The 22,675-nt window shown below is 56.3% G+C and overlaps 1 protein-coding gene across 1 annotated transcript; it reads left to right on the forward strand.

Annotated features, from left to right (window-relative positions):
• The first annotated feature begins 8,837 nt into the window (after positions 1–8,837).
• On the forward strand, positions 8,838–18,944 carry GABRD (gamma-aminobutyric acid type A receptor subunit delta). Its single transcript, XM_049775342.1, has 9 exons — positions 8,838–8,998; positions 12,786–12,898; positions 13,148–13,215; positions 13,295–13,515; positions 16,288–16,370; positions 17,235–17,372; positions 17,756–17,911; positions 18,009–18,214; positions 18,293–18,944. Exons 1-9 carry the CDS (start codon positions 8,946–8,948, stop codon positions 18,590–18,592), a joined length of 1,338 nt encoding a protein of 445 aa, XP_049631299.1. The 5' UTR covers positions 8,838–8,945; the 3' UTR covers positions 18,593–18,944.
• Positions 18,945–22,675: the final 3,731 nt, after the last annotated feature.

Here is a 22,675-nt window from a genome sequence, read left to right on the forward strand (position 1 = left end):
GCCCGCGCGGGCGTCCGCCCAGGGAGGCTCTCGGGTGTAAGGAACCCCTGGGCTGTCATGGACCCGCAACGGGACCGGGGGAGGAAGGCACGCGGGAGCCTCTCGTGCGCTGGGGCTCCCGCCTCCCACACGCCTAATCTCCCTCCCCCGGGATTTCTAAACAAGCCCTGCTTTCACCTCGTTGCTGAGTCTCCCCGACTTCTTTTCTGAGGGAATGGAGAGGCGTATGGAAAGGGCCCGATAAGTCCAGGGCTGACCTTCCTGCAAAGAGCCATTCCTCCTGCAGCCCGAGTCCCGGCTCCCCAAGAAATGGTTGGCGGGCGTTACCTCACGCCTGGCAGACCAGGGGAGGTGTCACGGTTTGAGGGGTTCACCACAGACCACCTGTCCTAGGTCTCTAGCTGTTCCTGGTGGCCAAGACCAAGCTGTCATTCCGTCTTGTGAGGCTCCTTCCCCCACTTCACATAAGTCACCTGGGGACACCTTTTACCCACTGGCCTCAGAAGGGTCCATTGAGCCTCGGGACACAGGTGGCGAGTGGACAAAGACATGAGGTTCTCGGTCCCTTTTCTGAAATCTATGATGGGGTGGGATTTGTTGACTGGGCATAGGTGGGTGTAAGGGCTTTGGGCACTGTAGAGGAACACTTTAGCGAGTCCCAGGTTCCATATAGAAAGCTGATAAAATTCTAAAATGCGGTAACAGTTCCACAATAGTGTGGATGTTATTAAGCAGCACATTCAGAAATGGGAAATAATGGCCCCAAGGGCTAGAGTTAGTATTTGCACAAGATTTGGTTCAGTCCTTGGCATTGCATGGTCCCCTAGCACTCCTGGGCATAGCCCCCAAACAAGAAAAGAAAATAGGAAATTTCATATTATTGTTTGCCACACGAACAGTTTAAACAATATTAAAACTCCAGCCACAGTTGGCGGAGTTTCAGCTGCTCAGTAGGCTGTGTCACTCCAGCTGTTGTGTTGAGTGGGGCTGATAGAAAAAGTGCCCGTCGCGGTCTTAGCTCTGGCCTAAAACAATCAGCCATGCAGTAACAACGAACAATCAATATTCAGGTTCTGCCCCTGCAAGCCAATTCCCCCTCAAAGAGCCCATAGCTTCTTAGAGATTACACAAGGATTCTGGACTTTCAGAACTGCTGGAAGCAAGGGAAGGATCAAAGCACCTACCATTGCCCAGGAGGATGCATAAGCCAGTTTGAAGGGGCCCTTACTATTTAAAGCACTAAAGCTAGTATCAGCGAGAGGGATGCACATAATGCAATCCGTGCTTTGGTGTTGAAAATAAAATCCTGCTGGGTCACCTCTGCTGGGTCGCAGGACATCTACTATTTTGAGGACAGGGAGCTGTAGTCCCTCTAAGAGCTGTGCCCTTTCTATGAGGTTGAGGTAGCCAGGCTGTAGAAGTGTTGGCTGAGCCGTGCTCTGTTGGCCCTGGCCAGAGACCTCGGGATCTGACCCCATCCACCAACATTGGCCTCTGATATACTCTCAAGTCCTACCACCGTCCCAGTGGGCTGTCCCAACTGTCTGAATCACACTCGGGTTCTTCCTGCCTGTGCTGTTCCTTCCCAAGTATCACACCACAGGCCAGAATAATAGTTCAGCTGGTAAGGTGCTTGCTTGCCAGGTTTGATCCCGGCACCCTATGTGGTTTCTCAAACCTGCCAGGAGTCAACCCTGGGTGTTGTATCAAATAATTAAGGATTGAGCTGGATGGTGATGGATGGCGAAGGATGGATGGATCTTTCTCTGCCATCCCAGGTCACGTGGCTCCGCAACCCCCATCAACCGGCGGGTCTGGGGTCCAGGAAAGCGACAGGTATAGAACTCACTCACAGGCAGGCATCAGGAACCATCAGCTTTATTCATGCCCTATTCTCCACATGTGTGTGGCCTATCTCATAACCTTTTAAGCATTCAGCCATTCTAGGCTACCCTGTGTCTTAACCCTTTCAGCCATCTTCCCTTTGGCCTCCATCCTGGTCCAAGACCAGAAACAGAGACCCCAAAGCCAGCGAGCTCAGCAGGGCCGAAAAGGCCCGAATTCCCTCAGTCCAAGGCTTATCTAACTTTTCCAAGACCCCTCCCAGGAATGGGCCGGGTCTTGCAGGTAAGGTCACACCTAATATCCGGTTCCCAAGACCCCTCCCAGAAATGGGTGGGTCTTAGGTATCTACACCGAATCCAGGGTCTCACACCAACACCTGGGCGCAGCTGGATATGGCTTAAAGAGTCAAATGTGACAACCTGACTTGCTCAGCCCAATTGTAACCACTGGCAAGGAGGTTCTGGGTGCGGAACCAGGTAAAAATATCACCTGTAGCAGATAGGAAGATGAGGATTAGAGAAAACAGAGGAGTTAAGGCACTTGCTTACACACAGCCAACCTGGGTCTGGTCCCCAGCATCCCATAGGGCCCCTGAGGGTACAGCTTGGAGTAAGCCTTGAGCACCACCAGGTATGTCCCTCCCCCACAAAGTTCGAGGGCTGGAGCCATAGTCCAGCAGGTATGATGCTTGCCTTGCTCGTGACCAATTCCTAGTATCCCATGTGGTCCCTGGAACCTACAGGGAGTAAGCCCTGGGTACTGCCAGGTGTGTCTCCCTCCAAAAACTGGCCTGAGTAACAGTCATGGTGGGTTTGCTGTGGGTCGGGGCTGGTTGGGAAGCCTAGACAGAAGGTGCTTGTCTTGTTGGTGCTCCCCAGTCTCCTGTGATCTCATCCTACAGCGGTGACTCAGGCCTCAGGGAGAGGCAATGAGCATGGTCAGATGCACAGCCTGCACATGAGAGTGTGGAGACCCAGAGCCTAGTCTCAGGCCCTGGGATTGAACAATCTTGACCTAGTAGGGGCTGTTGCCCCAGCCCCTGTTCTTCCTGGGTAGCCATACCTGCTGTAAGACCTGCCCATTTCTGAGAGGGGTCTTCGGGAGGTATCAAAAGGTTTGCCTCGGGCAGGAAGGGATTGATGGGGAGACTGAGGGAGATTCAGCAAGAGGGATGGGGGAAGAAGCAGCAGAAGTTCTGGCAGGTTAGAGTTAGGACAGAAAGGTTGAATGCAAGGCTGATTAAGGATCCAGCGAAAAAGGTTTTAAACCTTAGAGGCCACACAGGTTGGGCAGAACCTGAATAAAGCTAATATCTCCTGAAACCTGATTGTGGACCATTTCCTCGAGGCTATCCTGAACCCTGAGAACCTCCAGCAGAAGAGAGTTGCAGGTGCGTGGCCTGGGCCGGCAGAGAAAGGCCTCACCATCCATCCCATCAGCATCCAGCCCCATCCAGGGCTGTTATTCAACAGAGGGCAAAACTGCAAAAGGGATGAAAGCACACCAAGATTCATAAGGAATAAGTGGAAGAAATGAAAAAAGAAATCTTCCTGGTGGTAGAATATGTTAGGCCCACCCAGCCTTTCACATATGCAGTGGCAGGATTGGACTGGGGTTAACCCAAGTAGCTACATGACAGATGATGGGCAAGTGTCTTATCTCACTACTTCTCCAGCCTGGAAAGGAAATCTCAGACACCTCCCAGTCCGGAGGGCAGGTTTAGGGCTTATCGCATTTGTGTAGGACCCAACCTAGGTTTGATCCCTGGCACCTCAGTTGGTTTCAAGAACCACCTAAGGGTCGCTGCTGATCTCCCCTGGATGTGGCCCAAAATCCCAAAGGAAAAATATGACTCACAGAAAAACACTCATTTGATGCTGAGAAACAAGAGTCATCAGCTCTTCTGGGGAAAAACCAGAACAGAAAGGAAGTTCTGTCATGAGCCAATAAGAAACTACCCATTAAGCCTAGAGCCAGGAGCAGCCCTGTGAACAAGCAGCTCATCCATGCATCCGCCCTGATGGGGGTCCAGCTGCTGCCGCTCCTGAAAGTCAGGGACAGGACGCTGTGCGTGGCCACTGGAGGATGTGAGAACTTGCCATGACACCCAGTGGCTTCCAATCACACAGCAAGCTCCAAGTTTCCATGGCACTGGGTTGCTCCACATTCCTACAGCTGCAGCCTCTGGGGGTAGTTCTGAGGGGGCAGCACAGCTTTCCAGTGCTCTGGCTAAGGGGAGTCAGCTCCTCCATGGCTTCCACCCCCCAGCCTCCGGCTTTAGGAGCTCACAGGGCATTTACAGAGTGAGCACAAGCAGAGGGAGCACCAGTGGGCTGGCCTCAGTTCTGAGCCCCACACAGGGATGCTCATACCTCCAATGCATGCTGGAGCATGACACTGTGCAGGGCCCAGTCGGGATGTGTGCATGTGTGCCTTGGTGTGTGCATATATGCAGGGGTGGTATGTGCATATTTGGGTCATGTGCATGTGTGGGTCTGTGCTTGTATGTGTGTGTGCATCTCATGCATGGGTGGTGATACCTGATGTGTATATGTGGCACGTGCATGTAAGGAGTTTTCATATATGCATGTCTGTTTGTATGTGTAGTAGTGTGCATGGGCAGGGAAGCTTTCCTGGCGGAAGCATTCTGTGTTCCAGAAAGCACAGGAGCTATAGACAGGAATAGGCCCTACCCGGTGTAGGGGAAGGTCTGAGCCCCGTGGGCAGGAAGGACCTTGGAATGGCCTGGGCTGTGGCTGTCTGGCTATGGTGGATGTGCATCGTAGTGCAGAGTGGGGAACCTGCTAAAGTTGGTCCTTAAAGGGAGCAACTTCTATTGCACGTTGGTTATCTCAATAAAGGATTTTTTGAGGGGAAGGTTGCACCTGACTGTGCTCAAGGCTTTACCCCTGGCTCTGACAGTGCTTTTTGGGATCATTTGGTTTCCAGGGATGGAACTCGGGTCAGCTGTGTGTGTGGGAAGTGCCGTAAGCCTGGTGTCCCCTCTCTAGATCATTCAGCTCAGTTTTTCAGGGGTGTGGGTCTAGGGCTTTGAGGCGGTAGAAGTCAACTTTATTGTTGAGGCCTCAGATATCAAAGCAAACACAAGTGGCATTACCAAGTGTGGGACCTCTAGACATGGTGACAACAGCAGCGCAGAGGGGACACTTAAGCAAATAAAAATCAAGCCAGGGGCTAGAGCCAGGACACAAACATGCAGAAGGTCTGGGCTCCGTTCCCTTGCCTCGTGGTCTCCTGAGCACAGAATTGGGAGTAGCCCACGAACTCAGGTGTGGCCCAAAATATAAAGCCCAACTTCCAGGTCGAATTCTGCATGCCTGTGAGGCTTGTGAGCAAGGGTTCCATCCCTTCTGATCCTGCCTCTTCTCAGCCCTTCCTGGCCCTCTGGCCTACCTCCCTCCCACTGGACAGCTGCACATCACATCAGTCTCTCCACGCCCACACACAGGACCCCTGAGGCAGGACAGGAAAACATTTTCCTCATAAAAATGTCGACATGCCAGTATCTGTCATCAGGTCACTGTTTGATCCAGGCACAGCCCGTGTGAAGTGGCAATAAGTGGAGGCTGGCAGGTCCCAGCCTGGCAGCAGCAAATGCTTGGCCTGCCACTGAATGGATCCAAAGAACTCATATCCCAGTGGGACCTGCTTGGAGGGAAGTAGAAGGGATGGACTCTGTGGTCAAGAAGCTCAAGCAAAGGTCCTGCAGGTTTTTTTCTGGCAGCCATAGGGGGATTATCACTGCCCCCCCCCCATACACACTCAGGGCCCATCCTGGCACGAGGCAGGCTGATAGCAAGTCCTAGCCCTTTCCTCAGACCTTCTAGAGCAGCCTCGTCACTAACCTGATAGCCCTTTTGTGAAAAACACTAATTTGTATTTAACAGTGTCCCCCACGAGAATGTGCCAAGGGCCACTTTACAAACAGACAGGGCATGTCGCCCAGTGCTGGCAAACACGTTCATGTCTGCAGCCTGGGGTTGGATCCCTGGCACCCTCCACCCCTCTGAAACCAAGTACAAAACACAGCATAGAATTCTGACTTCCCTGCAGTGCAATGGAGCCTCCCTCCTCCCCCCCCCCCCCCCGCAGGACTTGGATGTCATTTAACTGGTGTAGAAATAATACTCCCTGTTTCATGCTTTTGGGTTCCCAGGCTCCATGCCTGCAATTCCCTGCAGAGCCACCCTGGTTTCCTAGTGAACTAACTGGTCTTTCTTTGGGACCATGGAGCCCGGGCTGCAGGGACATGGCTCGCATCCCATGCTTCCTGCCAAGTGCTTTTGGGAAATCACAGGGCTCATAAGCCCACCCGGAGCCCTGAAACCTCCTCTTTCCCCACTGCCATTTTTGCTGCTGCATTTCTCCAGGAAAATAACAAAGCCCCTCCCGCAGGCAGGGCAGGATTTAAATTTATCTGTGCAGTTTCCCCTCTGGGCGGTGACTCATCCCCACCTCCCAGGCCTGTCCTGCTGCCGCCCTGGCCAGGGTCCAGCTCTCACCGGTTGCCTGACTCGCTGCCATCCTTTCGCATCCACCAAGAGTGAGTGGGACCTTGTCTGGCTGAGTGGCTCAGACTCCAGTGGCCAACTGAGCAGACCTGGGGGTGAGTGTCACTGTCCTGAGGGTGCTGAGAGCTGGCCCAGGAGTCAAGAGGCAGAATTTCCGGGGCAAATGTGTGTGTCCTGCTCTGTGCCATGAGCGAGCAGAAAGCCTTCCTGCACGCAATAGGACAGGGAAGGAACTACTGTCCCCCCACAAGGTTCTGAGCAAGGCAGAGAGACAGGGTGTGACATGGTGGGTGACAGAGAATAGAGGCTGAGACAGCCCAGCCTGGACAGCAGGATGGAAGTTCTGGTGTGGGGAGTGACATACCCTCATTTCTCACACCCTGCTGCTCCCTATTTGGTGCCCACAGTGGAGATGGTGGGCCACAGCTCTCATCCACCTGCCATAGGACCAGCCTTTCTGAGAGGGCCCTTCCCATCTATCGCCTTCTCTGGCACTCTCAACTGTTCCACCACTGCTTTGGGAGATAGCCAATACACCAAAGGGAATGAATTCTCACATCTGGGATGTAGGACAGCAAGGACGACATTTTCCTTGCATGTGGCTGACCTGGGTTCGATTCCCTGCACCACATATGGTCCCCAGAGTCCCACCAAAAGGGTAAAGCCAAGAGCACAGCAGGGTGGTCCTAAAACTAAAATAAACAGAAGTGCAGAGCCATAGCACAGCAAGGACGGTGTTTGCTTTGCACATGGCCAACCCAGGTCCAATCCCTGGCATCCCATAGGGTACCCTGCACCTGCTGGAGTGATTTCTGAGCTAGGAGCCAGGAGTAACCCCTGAGTTCTGCCAGGTATGGCCCCAAAACTAATTGAACAAGCAAATAAAAACAGAGATAGCATGGAGGTAGTGCATTTGCCTCACATGCAGAAGGATGGACCCATACGGTCCCTGAGCCTGCCAGGAGTGACTTCTGAGCATAGAGCCAGGAGTGACCCCTGAGCGCTGCTGGGTGTGACCCAAAACACATAAATAAATAAATAAATAAATAAATAAATAAAATAAATAAATAAATAAAACAAACAAATTCTAATAAGAAACTTTGGGTAGCCTTCACCTTTGGACACAATCTGGGGAGAGTCAGTCCTCAGCTATTTGGGGCTGGGACCACCTGGAGCAGAAGCTCAAATGTGGACCCTGCCAGGGCCCCCACCAAGGATAGCAAAGGACTCAGGGCCAACGATGCCTCCTTGACACTCATGGGGTTGCCCCAAATTGCATTTTCAGTCGTGGCCAATGGAGATTATCTGGGTAGAGAAGATGAGAACCTAGGGGGTCAGAAAGATAGTACAATGGGTAGGGGTTTTGTCTTGCACCTGGATGAACTGTATTTGATTCCCAATATCCCCATTTGGTTCCCTGAGCCCAGCAGAGGTGATCCCTGAGTGCAGAGTCAGAAGTAAGCCCTGAGCACTGCCAGGTGTGGCCCCCAAGCTACTACCATCACACAGACTGAGGCACAGACTGAGGGTAGGTCAACTGGGGATAACAGAGGCTCAGTAGGGCCAGAAAAATGATTTTCAAAGAAACTAAAGATGGGAACAGGGGCTCTGGGATGGCTCCATGGAAGAGCCTTGCACAAGGTCATGAGTGGGACCCCAAGACCTCCTCATATGATTGTGGACAGGAGTTCCTAGCAACAACAGCCCTGATGGAAGGGACAACCCGGGGGAACTGGAAGTATAATAAAGTCCCTCTTCTCCTGGGACCAGAGGACAAGCGATTAGGGCAATATAGGGAGTATATATGAATAGAAAACCTGCAGGGTGGGAAGAAAGGAGAGGGAAAGACAGCTAATACCGAGTCTGGCAGGACGGCGGGAGTGAACCTAGGGCTCTGGCTCGCCTTTTTTCCTGTCCAAGGTTCTGATCCGGCTTGTTTGACGCCATCAGACTACCTGGGCAATCTGATCCGGAGTCCTCACTCAGCACCCCGGGGCAGCAGAGGGCTGAGAACCACAGAGCCAGAGCCCTCCAAGGGGTTGCAGGAAAGTGGGCTTGCGGGCTAGCAGGGGCTAGACCGAGCAGCTGGGCCAAGGGCAGAGGGATCAAGAAGTCCTCGAGGAGGAGCAGGGTCGCTCCGGAGCGCGCACCAGCCGGGCCGGGAAAGGCGGCGCTTCCCGCGTAAAGGCAGCTCGCCTGGGGCTGCCACCCGCGCTCAGCCTCCGCTCGGGGCCCGCGCCCACCGCACCCGCCGCCTTTCCACTCCCGGCGCGAGCGGCGCCCCGGTGGAGGGTGTCCCCAGAGCAGGAGGCTGCGGGGACGAGGTCCCTCCAGAGCTGCGCTGCGCCGCGCCCCGGGGTCGGGACCCCCAAGCCCTCCGGACGCAGGGCAGCAGCCGAGGAAAGTGCGGGGCGCGCGGGAGGCGTCGGGTCGGCGGGCTCGGGGGTGCGCACCGCGCTCCGCCCGCCCGCCCTGCGCCCGCGCCGCGCGCCCGCGCCTGTGCCCGCCGTGCGCCCGCGCCGCCGCCGGAGAAGCAACTTTGGAGCGACCCGCCGACCCAGCCGAGCCATGGCCGCGCCCGCCCCGCTGCTGGCCGCGCTCCTGCTGCTCCGCAGCGCCAGGTGAGCGCGGCGGGGACCCGAGGGGCGAGGGCGCCCGGAGGCACCGATGGCACCGATGGCACCAGGCGGGAGCCCCCTCTCCCCACCTCCCCAACCGGTCTCCCAACTCCCCGGGTCACCGGAGCGCCCGCGGGTGCTGTCCGCGTCCCGGTGCTGAAGCAGCGGCGGTGCCCGGGCTGGGATTGGGGTACAAGGCGTCCCAGCAGTTCCGTTGGGCTCAGAGGCACTTGACGCGTCCTGGGTGACGGGTCCCCTCCGGGAGCTCGGGAGCTGCCCCGCAGAGGGGACACTCTGGGATTCTGATGGGGACCCGGCCGGCTCCTTCCAGGCAGATGCGCTGGGACATACCCATCCCACCACATCTCGCTGCTCGATTGGGGGTCCCGGCTGGCTGGACACAGATCTGTGGACATAAACGCGATCTGATCCGCAGACCGGTTTAGAGGGCGCCCCCTAACCCGCGTGCAAGTGGGGGCTCCTCTGCTGTTGGGGAGAAGAGAGGATGGGTCCAAGCTGGAAGTGCTGAGGCACAGGGACACCCCCCCCCCCGCCCAGAGGTGCAGCAACTTTTCTCCTTATGGACCCTTGAGGAGAGGGAGATGGGACGTGGCCTGCCCCTCCCCCAGACTCAGCAGGAGCCTTTTGGAGAAGGCTCTGGGGGGTTCAGGCTGCAGCAGCACCCCCTAAGCCAGCAGGCGGAAGTGGTCCATCCTGGCCAGGCTCTCGGCTCTTTGGCTCTGAAGTGGGACATGGGACGGTGGACCAGGGTCCAGCGGTGAGGATGGAGGCTGGAGCTGGGTCAGAGGCATATGTTTAGGTTTTTGTATGGGGGGGCACCCAGGCTCTGTGCTCAGGGGTCTCTCCTAGGGGTGGGGGGGCCAGCCTGAGAAACTCTGGCTCATCCTGGAGCCCAGTTGTCCTCCTGCCTCTTGTCAGATTTCAAGGTAACGGGAAGGGCAGAGTGAGGCTGACGTGACAGCTGCTGGCCCAGGCCATAGCCACCGGGCAGCGAACGAGTTCCAAGAAGCCCCAAAACCCTGGAGCTTTACCTCAAGTCTAATTCTGGGGGCCACATGGGGGCAGTCCCTGCTCAGCCCCCTAGAGCTGATTCCCTTCCCTCCCCCCACTGCTGAACAAATTCTGCATTTCCGGCCCTGACATAGACTCTGGCCCTTCCCAATTAAGCTCTGGTCCTGGCAGGGCTGTGACATTGGCCTGGTTGGGGAGCTCAGTGCTGGCTACTCTGGTCGCTCCCCCACCAGCTTCTGGGGCCCTTTCGTGGCGTCCAGGCTGCACCCAGGGGCTGACATTCTGTCCCGGTTCCTACTCACAGACTGGATTTGGATTCCTGCAGGCACAGGCTCAGGGGTACTGACCCTCACAGTGGGACTGTGGGGTGTTCTAGGGGTTCAGCTGTGTCTTTGGGGGGGCCTCTGTTGCTGCCCTTCTCTGCCACAAGCTTACCCTGCCAGCCCTGTGAGGTCTCCTTTGCCTGGGTACTGAATCCCATGGTGTGGGTGTCACTGTGGGAGGTGAGCTCAGACTGGGTTCTTGTATGGGGAGCAGGACCCTGAGCTAGAAGACCTCCCAGTGTCCCCCCGGGTCTGATGAGGGATAATTGTGCCCCTCAGTCAGGGTCCAGAGAGTGGGGGAGGCCTGAATGCTGGAGGGCAGCAGAAACAGTGACCACCGGCTAGAGGCACCGGGATCTTGGCGCCAACACCTGAACTTGGGTGCTGTCTTCGACACGAGAGCTGGATCTGAGGCCACCGCACTTCTGGCTCATCTGCTGAGTCAGGAGATCTTCAGGCTGCTAGCAGAGTCCGCTCGAACCCTGGCCAAGCCTGGGTGCCTACAGCACTGTCTCCCCACTGTGGGAAAGTGGGGCCCTGACTTCTTTGACCGTGTCCCTCACATCTCTCCAGCTGGAGCCCCCAGACCAGGAGGAGCAGCTTTTTGCCTCAGCTGAGATACCCTCTGTGGGGACCAGGCTGGGGGCTGGGCCACCTGTGCACTTCCCGGGCCCTGGAAAACTGCGGCTCCTGCCGCTCTCCTAAGAAGCCCCAGCTGGGCCAGGCCAAAAATACAGCAAGTGGAAATCGTCTGGGTGCCCTTCAGAGCTGTGACGGCTGCTGGGTTCCTAGGCTTCAGCTGGGCCTGGGCTCAGCTCTGCACCTTCTGATATTTGTGAGATGGGGGTCAAGCTGCCTACTGCAGAGGTCAGAGTTCAGCTTAGGGTGTAGCACCCTCCCTTAAAATCCTGGTTTCAACCAGCCACTCCATAACCCCTGCAGTGGGCAGACAAGAGCCTGGAGCCCATCTGCCAGTGTTTGGCTAATTCAGGACTGGAGGGAACACTGTCCAGGGCAGGCACTGTTCAGGGGCATTCAGGACTCCAGGGGGCACCATCCAGGGCAGACCCTGGACAGGAGGATGGCACAGCCTTGGCATCCCTCTCTTCCTGCTTCACACCTGGCCATGGGAGCTAAACACCTTAGATCATCCGGGTGGGCCCACCTTTGGTCCAATGATCTATATTGTCCAGCCCAGCAACACCCCCTCTTCCTCACCTCCTCAGTAGGCCCCAGCCAGCCCTGTCTCCCACCACTACATCCTCTCATCCGTACCACAGGGGGTTGCCCTGCCACGACCCAGAGTCTCCTTATGCTCTCTTTGGACTGTGATATCATTCTCAGGAAGGGTCCCCTCCCCCAGTCAGAGGCAATCCTAACCTGTCCTTTATGCCCTTTACATCATCACCCTCAGCCGCCCCCATTTTCAGTTGATGGATTGGTGGGTGGATGGTGGGTGGATCAGTGGTAAATGGATGGATGGGAGGGTGGTGGGTGAGTGGGTGGTGGGTGGATGGATGGATTATGGTGTTAAAAGGATGGATGGTTACACAATGGGTGTCTGGTGGTGGCTGGTGGCTGGCTGGTGGGTGGGGAGCTTATGGGCAGGTGTGAATAGGTGGGTGATGACGAATGGGTGGGTAACTAGGATTAACTTTCTGGATTAGGAAGAAATGCAGAGTCAGTAAGAAGGAGTGTAGGAGACTTGGAGAGAGGGGGGCCAAATTGCAGGGGTCTGGAGGTCATGAGAGTCTGAGGTGGGAACAGTGGGGGACATGGGGTAACAGGAATATCCTGTCTGCCAGAGGAAGGGCCTAGTTTCCTGGCTGCAGGGACATAGGGACACAGAGCAGTGGCATTTCACAGCGAGGGGCTGCGTTCTGTAGAGCTGCACCTGGAGACTGGGCAGGTGTCCTGGCTGAGTCCAGGGATCTCACATCACCTGACTCAGTGTGGCTGCACCTTCCTCAGTCCATCCTCACTGCCCCCCAGGGCACAGTGTGGGGCGCTGTGGAATGGAAGGGACAGTCCTGGGCTGCAGTATTCCACAGGGCTAGTCACGCCACGTACATGGTCCCCAGTTGCATGAGGACCATATGACAAGTTGAGGCTCCCCAGGGACTGTGTGGGAAGGGATGGGGTCGGTGATGGCACCGACTTGGGGCTGTAGTCCAGTAGCCCTTGGCCACCCTTCCTCAGCTTCGAGGAGCTGTGCCACTGTCCTCAGAGCTAATGGTCACCTGCTTGCCTTGTCGGGTCTACTAGGACTGAGTGACCAGGGGAAAACTCAGGGCATTGCTGACTGGACTTCTGTCTGGGGCAGGGGCTGTACCTTTCTACACCATTACTAGTCTGTGAGTGTCCCCCAGCCTGGGCCCTCAGGACTGAGCTGCTCCAGAGTCCTTCTTTCAGGAGCACGGGCTTTGGCTTTGCAGAGCCATGAACGACATCGGGGACTACGTGGGCTCTAACCTGGAAATCTCATGGCTGCCCAACCTCGACAGCTTGGTAGAAGGTTACGCCCGCAACTTCCGGCCAGGCATTGGAGGTAGGTGGCCAGTCTTAGGGCCCAGAGAGGCTGCTTTCGGGAGGCTGTCACACCTTGGGTACTGGACTCTGGGCTCGTGGGAACAGCTACTGGACCTACTCAGGCCCCCATGCAGATCAGGATCAGACTGGCCTTCCTCACACACTGGTTGTCCCCTTCTTGTCTGCTTGGGAAGACACAGAACCTGCTGGCGTGGCTGGCCGGAGGTGCTTGGCATCTGCCATCTCACGCACTGCTCCTTCCTTGCAGGCCCTCCGGTGAACGTGGCTCTGGCCATTGAGGTGGCAAGCATCGACCATATCTCAGAGGCCAATATGGTAGGCGCTGCCCAGCCCGCTGCCCAGCCCTGACTTGAGCGAGGCACAGTGTTGATGGTAACTACCTTCCTCCTCACAGGAATACACCATGACGGTGTTCCTGCACCAGAGCTGGAGAGACAGCCGCCTCTCCTACAGTCACACCAATGAGACCCTGGGCCTGGACAGTCGCTTTGTTGACAAGCTCTGGCTGCCTGACACCTTCATCGTCAATGCAAAATCGGCTTGGTTCCACGATGTGACGGTCGAGAACAAGCTCATCCGGCTGCAGCCCGATGGGGTGATTCTCTACAGCATCCGGTGAGTGTGAGTGGGCACTGCTGGGACATCGATAGCATCTGGTGAGCAGGCCCTGCTGGGCGGCCCTGGTGACCCTGTGTCCACACTGGTCATATTCACAGGATCCTGGTTGGTGCCTGCCACCATTCACTGGCTGGTGTTGCTGTTTGAATTTGTTTGCTTTTTGGTTTTTGTTTTGGTTTTTGGTTTTGGGCCATACCTGGAAACGCTCAGGGGTTACTCCTGGCTCTGCACTCAGAAATCACGCCTGGCAGTCTCAGGGGGCCATATGGGATGCCGGGATTCGAACTACCATCAGTCCTGGGTCAACCACGTGCAAAGCTCTACCATTGTGCTATCTCTCCTGTCCCTGGATTTTTTTTTTTTTTTGGTGGGGGGCACACCTAGAAGCTCTCAGGGCTTACTCTTTTTTTTTTGTTTTTTTTTTTGTTTGTTTGTTTGTTTTTCTTTTTTTGTTTTTTGGGCCACACCCAATAACGCTCAGGGGTTACTCCTGGCTATGTGCTCAAAAGTTGCTCCTGGCTTGGGGGACCATATGGGACACCGGGGGATCGAACCGAGGTCCATCCAAGGCTAGCGCAGGCAAGGCAGGCACCTTACCTTTAGCGCCACTGCCCGGCCCCTCAGGGCTTACTCTTGACTCTGCACTCAGGGATCACTCCTAGTGATGCTCGGGGACCAGATGTTGTGCCCAGGATTGAACCAACATGCGGAGCAAGTACCCTCTTTGCTATATTATTGTTCCAGTTCCAACATAAAGCCATGTTTGGTTATTTGTTTTGGATCACACCTGGTGATGCTCAGTGTCTACTCCTGGCTCTGTAGTCAGGGACCACTCCTACAGGCTCAGGGGATCCTACGGGATGCCTGGAATAGAACCCAGACTGGCCTTTCGCAAGGCAAACACCCTCTTGCTGTCTTGCTGTACTGTTGCTCCAGCTCCCTGAGCAGTATTTGGAGGAACATGCACAATGACATTTGTCACGGGGTGTCAGTGCGCCAGAGATGGACTTGTCCCTCTCCTCCAGCTGTGGTCATTAGGGCTGATGGTAGCTGTTGTGAACATCAGCATGTGTGTGCATGTATATGGGTACATGTTCATGTGCCTGCACAAGTACATGAGTGTGTTAGGAGGAACAAGTGCTGTCTGGGTCCCAGTTCAGGTGTGTTGCAGTGAAGCAAGCCACACAGATATGCTCCTGTTGATGTGGTGCATTCCAAGCCACATCCAAAAGCACCCACTGACCTTCAGTAAAAATTTATATTTCCATAAGGTTGGTTGGGTGGAGCTCATGCTTTACGTGAGTGTAGCCAGGGTCCCATGCCTAGCATCTCACTCTCTCTTTCTCTCTCTCTCACTTTATCACTAATACTAACTCCTTCTAAGCCTTCATCTTCTTGGGGCCGGAGAGATAGCATGGAAGTAAAGCATTTGCCTTGCATGTAGAAGGACAGTGATTCAAATCCCAGCATCCATATGGTCCCCTGAGCCTACCAGGAGCGATTTCTGATGGTAGAGCCAGGAGCAGGAGTAACCCCTGAGTGCTGCGGGGTGTGATCCAAAAACCAAAACAAAACCAAAAAAAAAAAAACCTCTAAGCCTTTATCTTCTGGCTAGTGGAGGGTCATGTAAAAACATTAAAATGTGGAACCTGGGGCCGGGAAGGTGGCGCTAGAGCTAAGGTGTCTGCCTTGCAAGTGCTAGCCAAGGAAGGACTGTAGTTCGATCCCCCGCATCCCATATGGTCCCCCCAAGCCAGGGGCAATTTCTGAGCGCTTAGCCAGGAGTAACCCCTGAGCATCAAACGGGTGTGGCCCGAAAAACAAACAAACAAAAAAAATGTGGAACCCGGGGCCAGAGAGATAGCATGGAGGTAAGTCCTTTGTCTTGCATGCAGAAGGATGGTGGTTTGAATCCTGGCATCCCATATGGTCCCCTGTGCCTGCCAGGAACAATTTCTGAACATGGAGCCATGAGTGACCCCTGAGCGCTGCCGGGTGTGACCAAAAACCAAAAAAAAAAAAAAAAAAATGGAACCCAAAGTGCAAGCTGAGGAGGCTGCTACATTAAAATGGGGAAACTGGCACCAGGACCCAAACTAGCTTAGGGGCGTATCTCGGAGAGACAGTCCCGTAGGTAAGGCACTTGTCTTACTTACATGGCCAACCTGGTTTAATGTCTGGCACCGCATATGGTTCCTTGAGCAAAGAGCTAGGAGTGATCCTTGAACACAGAGGCTGGAGAAAGCCATGAGCATCACCGAATGTGGCCCAAACCCCCACAATAAAAGAGAGGGTGGGAGTGAGGAAGAGAGAGAGAGAGAGAGAGAGAGAGAGAGAGAGAGAGAGAGAGAGAGAGAGGGAGAGAGGGAGGGAGGGAGGGAGGGAGGGAGGGAGGGAGGGAGGGAGGGAGGGAGGGAGGGAGGAGGGAGGGAGGAAAAGAAGAAAGAAACAGAACCCAAAGTGTGAAAATCCCAGCATTCAGCTCCCCGCAGGCCTGCAGGAGGGCTGACAATCCCTCTGTAGGCCCAGTCTCGGCTGGACCCACCTCCTCACCTGGATGAGTCCAGACATTCACAGAACAGAGATGAGTGAACTTCAGCTCTTAACTCCAGAGAAGTCTTGAATACAGCTCCATGGAGTCAAGTTTTCATTCGCTCCCAGCAGTGTCTCTGCCCACAGGGTCCAAAAAGCTGCTGGCGGTGGCACCAGGAGACCTTGGCACTGCCCAAGCAGGAGTGCCCACCCTCACCACGCATTGTTATTTTGCAGCATCACGTCCACGGTGGCCTGTGACATGGACCTGGCCAAGTACCCCATGGACGAGCAGGAGTGCATGCTGCACTTGGAGAGCTGTGAGTGCAGGCAGCGGGTGGGGAGGCTAGCGCAAGTTTTCCCACATGTGGGCTGCTGGCAGCTCAGAGTCCCGCGTGTGGGACTTGGGTGGGAGAGGTCAGAGAGCCAGGACTCAGCCTAGCTTAGGGCAGAAAAACCACTGAGAGTGGAAAGAGAAAGGCCAGACGGCCTGAGCAGTTGGCCTGCTGGATGGCCAGTGCTCTCCTGGAGAGCAGGGGCTGTGGTGCCAAGCAAGGATGCATCTACGATCATCAGCCCACTATGCGGGTCATTTGGGGAGGTGGATCACATCCTGTGGTGCTCAGGGGTTACTCCTGATGCTCAGAACACTGTGAGGGTCTTGAGAGGTGCAGGCCCTGGCCTCGAGGGGAAGGCACTGTGGAAGCCTGGCTCAGTGAGGAGGTCACTCAGAGGGTGTGGTCTCCCAGGGAGGACACTGGGGCATGGCCTCACTGGAGGGCACTGTGGGGGCGTGGCCAAGCTAGGAGCAGCATCTCGCAGGGGTCTCAAACTCAATTAACCTGGTGGCCGCAAGAGGCAAAGTCGGGGTGATCCTTGAGTGCAAAGTCAGTAGTAAGCCTTGAACATTGGGGAGTGTGACCCAAACAACTAAAACAAAACAAAACAAAAAAAGATTCCTCTAGGGCAGGGCCACAAAATGTTGTACGGAGAGAGGCCTCATGGGGCAGGTCTTCTAGGCATGGTTTCTAAGGTGGAGGTGTAGCCCAACATCTGGTCCTGGCCTGGCCACTTCACTTGGATGTGTGTGTGTGTGTGTGTGTGTGTGTGTGTGTGTGTGTGTGTGTGTGTGTGTGAGTGGTCAGGGGGCTGCTCCAGGTTCAAACATGGGGTGTGCTCCGCAGACGGCTACTCCTCTGAAGACATCGTCTACTACTGGTCGGAAAACCAGGAGCAGATCCACGGGCTGGACAAGCTGCAGCTGGCCCAGTTCACCATTACCAGCTACCGATTTACCTCGGAGCTAATGAACTTCAAGTCGGGTAGGAGCCTCTTTCCAGGGACCAGCTGGCCATGCAGGGCTCAACCCCGACAGGGCTTTCCTTGGGTCTTCTGTCCTTCCCAGGGCCTAGCTGTGCTCGAGGTGTGGGTGGAGCAAGAGGTGCTCCCTGCGCCCCACACCACAGGGGCTGTTGCATGCCACCTGCCCTCACCACCTTGTGCCCTCCTTGCTCCTGCTGTCTACTCTTGGGCAGGAGGAGGACACGGACACACCTCCTTCCCCAGAGCTCAGCAACCTCCAGCCCAGCAGCTGGCCCGGTTCTTGTGCTTCCTTAGGGATGCTGTCTAAGTCCAGAGGCCAGATGGGGATGGGTGGGCACAAGGTGCGGTGGCTGGGCCCTCGGGGACAGATTTTCTCCGGCAGCCGGCCAGTTCCCTCGGCTCAGCCTGCATTTCCGCCTGCGGAGGAACCGAGGTGTGTACATCATCCAGTCCTACATGCCATCCGTCCTGCTCGTGGCCATGTCCTGGGTCTCCTTCTGGATCAGCCAGGCCGCCGTGCCCGCCCGCGTGTCTCTCGGTACGTCTGAGCCAGGGGTCGGGGGGCAGTGGTGGCAGGTATGGGTGTGTGTGGCAGCCAGGCTGGGGTCTCCAGCGACCCTGCCCGGTGCCCGTAGGCATCACCACGGTGCTGACCATGACCACACTGATGGTGAGCGCCCGCTCGTCGCTGCCTCGCGCCTCAGCCATCAAGGCGCTGGACGTGTACTTCTGGATCTGCTACGTGTTTGTGTTCGCCGCGCTGGTGGAGTATGCCTTCGCGCACTTCAACGCCGACTACCGCAGGAAGCAGAAGCTCAAGGGTGCCGAGCACAGGGTGGAGGTGAGCCTGGGTCCCAGGCCGGCCCCTGGGTTGAGTGGAGTCCAGTGTGCCCTGCCCACATTGCCTCTCTCCCCGCAGATGGATGTGCGAAATGCCATCGTGCTCTTCTCGCTCTCGGCTGCCGGCGTCAGCAGGGAGCTGGCCCTGTCCGGCCCGCAGCGCCTCGTCCCCGGGAATCTGATGGGCACCTACCGCTCAGTGGAGGTGGAGACAGGGGAGATGAGGAAGCGGGCCGCAGCCACAGCTGGGGCGCAGGGTGGTCTGCGGGCGCTTTTCAAGCCCATTGATGCAGACACCATCGACACCTACGCCAGAGCAGTGTTCCCTGCAGCCTTTGCTGCAGTCAACATCATCTATTGGGCCGCCTACACCATGTGAGGGACCGGGTACCGGGGTGAAACCCTCGTGTGAAACAGAAGAGCCTGGAACCCCAGGGTTCCTCACTTGGTCACTGCCCTTGGCCTCCTGGAACCACCAAAATTCTGCTGACTCTTCCAACCTTCTCCCTACCAACAAGCCCTTCCAATTTCCTCCCCAACCCTCACCCAACCCTCCTCCCTCCTACACCACCCCTTCCTTCCTCCTGTTCCAGCCCCTCCTCCTTTACTGGTCCTCCCTCCTTCCAGCCCCTTTCTTGCCTACCCCCCCCATCTCAGTACAGACAGGTTCAAAGCTGCCCCACTTGGATCTGGGCAAGCTGGAGACTGACTCCAAGATGACTGTAGTGCCCAGGTGCGAGTAGGGTGCTGGGCGCTGCTCCCCAACTCTGTGTGGTGGTGGAGGGGGCACCAACGTGGGCCCAGCACAAAGCCAATAAAGACTTTGGACCGCTGTGTTGCTTCTGGTGTGCATGCACCCCACTTCCACCTCTTGGGGACAAGAGACTAGGGACCAAATGTGGAGGAGTCCAGAGTCTGACCCATGAGGCCACGTCCAGGCAGTAGAGCAGGGCAAAGGGTACTCAAGGCATCACAGACCCCACACTCCATCATGCCTCTTCCTCTAGGGGTCCAGGGAAGTCGAGTCCCCAAAGCCCAGGACCCCCATGTTTGAGCCTCCGTATCTGAGTCCCCAAAACCTCAGTCCCCCCACAACTGAGCCTCTGAAATCCAACCCCTCCACGTCTAAATCTCCCAAACTCAGCTTCCCCTTGGAGTCCCCCAAATTAGCCCCCTCCCCCACCATGGCTGACAGGCCCTTAAGTCAGGCTGGACACAGCTGCTCTCTCTGTCTCTCTCCTCTCTCCCCCCCTCCCCCCCTACCCTCAGGCCACCACCAAGGACCCTTCTCATGGACAGGCTGTGGGTTCTGGCCTGTCCCCTGAGTTGTGAAGCTGGGGGCTGACTGTGCACTTCCCCACCCCCTCTCACTTGACTGTCTCAGACCCACCAGCTTCAGCCCCAAGTGAGACCCTCACCCACCCCAGGTCAGCTCAAAGGTATTGTGCAGCCTATAGGCGAGTGCTGGGCCTCCACTCTGACTGCGGGGGCAGGTTGGGGGTTGTGGCCCTTCTCCCCCTCCAGACCATGGTGCTGGGTCAGCCAGGATCCTCATCCCAATGGACTCCCAGAACAGCCCCAGAGGACACACGAACCCCCTGGGGCCTGGACCAGAACCTGTGAGCAGATGGCAGAGCTGTTGGGTGCCCTGCAGGGCAGGCCCCGCCCAGTAACACTCTCCCTCCCTCCCGGTGCCCCTCCTCCATTCCAGTACCCCTCTTCTCTATCCTGTCCCTCGCCTCCCCTCCCTTACCTCCCCTCCTCACTCCCCTCCTCCTTCCTCCCTCCTCCCTCGGTTCCTCTCCCCCCCCCCCTGCACTGCACTGCGCCTTGGTCCCACCAGAGCTATTTAAAGCAGCCCCTGCCTGCCTCGGGCACCCACGCAGCAGGCGGGTGGGTGAGGACTCTGCAGCCTGCAATCTCGTTTCTCGCTGCCTTGCCTGGGAGAGGCTGGCACAGGGCAGCAGGGTGCCAGCAGGCCACTGGGGGTGCATGACTTGTGCATCCCACAGCAGCCACCTTCGGGGTGGGGGTGGGGGGAAGGCTCATCCTTGTCCTCTCCCAGCAGAGGGCAGAGGGAGACAACTTCTGGCCTGAGGCATGGGGAAGCTCCAGAGGAGAGGGCCAGGCAAGAGTGAACAGTGCAGTGTGGCCTCACGAGACAGGGGGGAACAAGAGAGGGACATGGGGAGGAACACGGGAAGGGATGTGACAGACACAGGGGGGCATGCTAAGGCATGAAATGGTCCGTCCAGGGCCCAGGGCGAGCTGCAGGGCTCTGAGGTGGGACTGAGCACAGGGAAGTTCCGGGGAGCAACTTTCCCAGCTGACACGCCTTGACTTCATCTCTCTCTTTCTCTGTCTCTCTCACCTCCAGAATCACCTGAGCCACCCCCCTGCAGGAACCTTTTCCAAGTAGGGCACATCTCATTCCCAAGGACCAGGATCTGGGGGACATGTAGCAGCAGTGGGACCAACGGCACCCACCAAGAAAAGGCCCCAAGCCCAGGGCCCTAGAGTCAGTGCTAGTGATTGAGCAGGTGTTGGGGTAGGGGCGGGTGCAGGGACCATTGGTCTGTCTCTCCAGGAGAGGCTGCTACGAGAGGACCCCGCAGGCTGGGCCTGGGGGAGCTGCGCTGAGCTCTCTGCTTCTCACCCACTGGGGCCTCCTGCCTGGGTGCTGCCCCTCCACGCCAGGGGCTGAGCCCTCTCCTGCCCACCTGCCCTTCCTCCCTTCTCTCCTGCCCATCCTCATCTTCCTGTCGTCCTCTCCTCCCTTCATCTTTGGGCATCTCTAGGCCCTGGGGCATTTGGCAGCTTCCCAGGAGGGTCCCAGTGCCCATCTGTGACTGCTTCCCTGGCTCCTGCCCAGCGGGGCCCTTGTGAGACAGATCTGGCCTGGGCCCAACTGGTTCTGGGGGGGTGAGGAAGCAAAGAGAAAGGGATAGGAAGTTGGGCAGGGTCTCTAGGTGGGCGAAGCAGAGAAGCAGTGGGCGCCCCAAGTGTGGGACTCCCCAAAGCTGCTGTGCCCTGCGGTTGCCATGGTCACCATGGAGTGGGAGACAAATGGCTCTGCAGCCCTCACTTATTCTGGGTTAAATATAATCTGGGAGGGGCCTGAGCGATAGCACAGAGGGGAGGGTATTTGCCTTGCACGCAGCCTACCTGGGTTTGATCCCCAGCGTCCCATAGGGTTCCCACCCAACCCCCAAGCCTGCCAGGAGTGATTTCTGAGTGCAGAGCCAGGCAGAACACCTGAGTGTGGCCAAAAAGGCATCTGAGGGTGCCATGAGGAGGGAGTCATGCATCTAGTTAAATCAAAGAATCCTCCAGGAGATACAGCATTGGTGCCTGTCCAGGGGTGGGCTCTGGGGTTCCCTGTGCCAAACTGTGCCAAACTGTCCCACCAGGACAACACACCAGTGGCCCCATCCGTTCCAAGTGTGGGACGCAAGGGACATGGGCATCACTGCTCTGAGGCCCACCCCTGCCTCATCTCCTTAAGCCCCCCCTAGTCCCTCCCCTTCTACAGGCCCCCAGCCTTCCTTCTGGGCCCCCTTCTGCAACATGGAACATGCCCAAAGACAAGGCATATACAGACATATGAACACAGAATGTGAACATACAGGCAAAGGCATTCCCAGGAACATGTATTAACAGGAACATTCATGCACAGAAACATGCACCACGAGGAGCATTCACCCACAGGAAGACACACACACAGAAATATGCACACAGACACCTGTATCCATAGGACCATACATTTATACACATGTACTCATAGTCACATGTGTTCACAGGAACACACATGTATAGACATGTGCACTACAGGCACATACATTCACAGGAACATGTGTACAGTCACGTGTACACAGTGGTGCATACAATCACAGGACCACACACTCAGGCATGTATATTCAGAGGCATTTGCACTCACAGGAGCAGGTGCCACAGGCTTATCTATTGGGATTTTCACAATGATTGTTTTTTCTTTTTGGGCCACACCCTGTGATGCTCAGGGGCTACTCCTGGCTATGCGCTCAGAAGTCGCTCCTGGCTTGGGGGACCCCATGGGACGCTGGAGGACCAGTTCTAGGTTAGCCACGTGCAAGGCGAACGCCCTACCGTTTGCACCACCGCTCCGGTGCCTCACAATGATATTTTTAATTTCTTTTTTTTTTTAATTTTATTTTATGGAAACAATTGTGATCAACAGTCTTTCATAGTTGAATTTGAGATATACAATGACAGGGCCCTTCCCACCACCAGCGGCAACCTCCCTCCACCAATGGACCCAGAGTGTATCCTATCCCACCACCCTTTGCCCCTCCTTGCAGTATAACAGGCCCCTTTGAGTTTAGATGGTTAAAGTTTAGGTCCCTTGATTCTATTATCCTTTATTTTGACTTGTATATTTAGTTCTGTCCTTATTTATTTCCCTGCTAATGTATTTGAGACCACC

This window comes from Suncus etruscus, chromosome 6 (assembly GCF_024139225.1).
Source record: "Suncus etruscus isolate mSunEtr1 chromosome 6, mSunEtr1.pri.cur, whole genome shotgun sequence".
NCBI classification, from domain to species: domain Eukaryota; kingdom Metazoa; phylum Chordata; class Mammalia; order Eulipotyphla; family Soricidae; genus Suncus; species Suncus etruscus.

Bases quoted from the DNA above. Each gene is read 5' to 3' on its own strand.
- GABRD (XM_049775342.1), top strand. From the start codon at position 8,946: ATGGCCGCGCCCGCCCCGCTGCTGGCCGCGCTCCTGCTGCTCCGCAGC. The intron at 8,999-12,785 runs GTGAGCGCGGCG...TTGGCTTTGCAG, and splicing joins CTGCTGCTCCGCAGCGCCAG to AGCCATGAACGACATCGGGG. The intron at 12,899-13,147 runs GTAGGTGGCCAG...CCTTCCTTGCAG, and splicing joins CTTCCGGCCAGGCATTGGAG to GCCCTCCGGTGAACGTGGCT.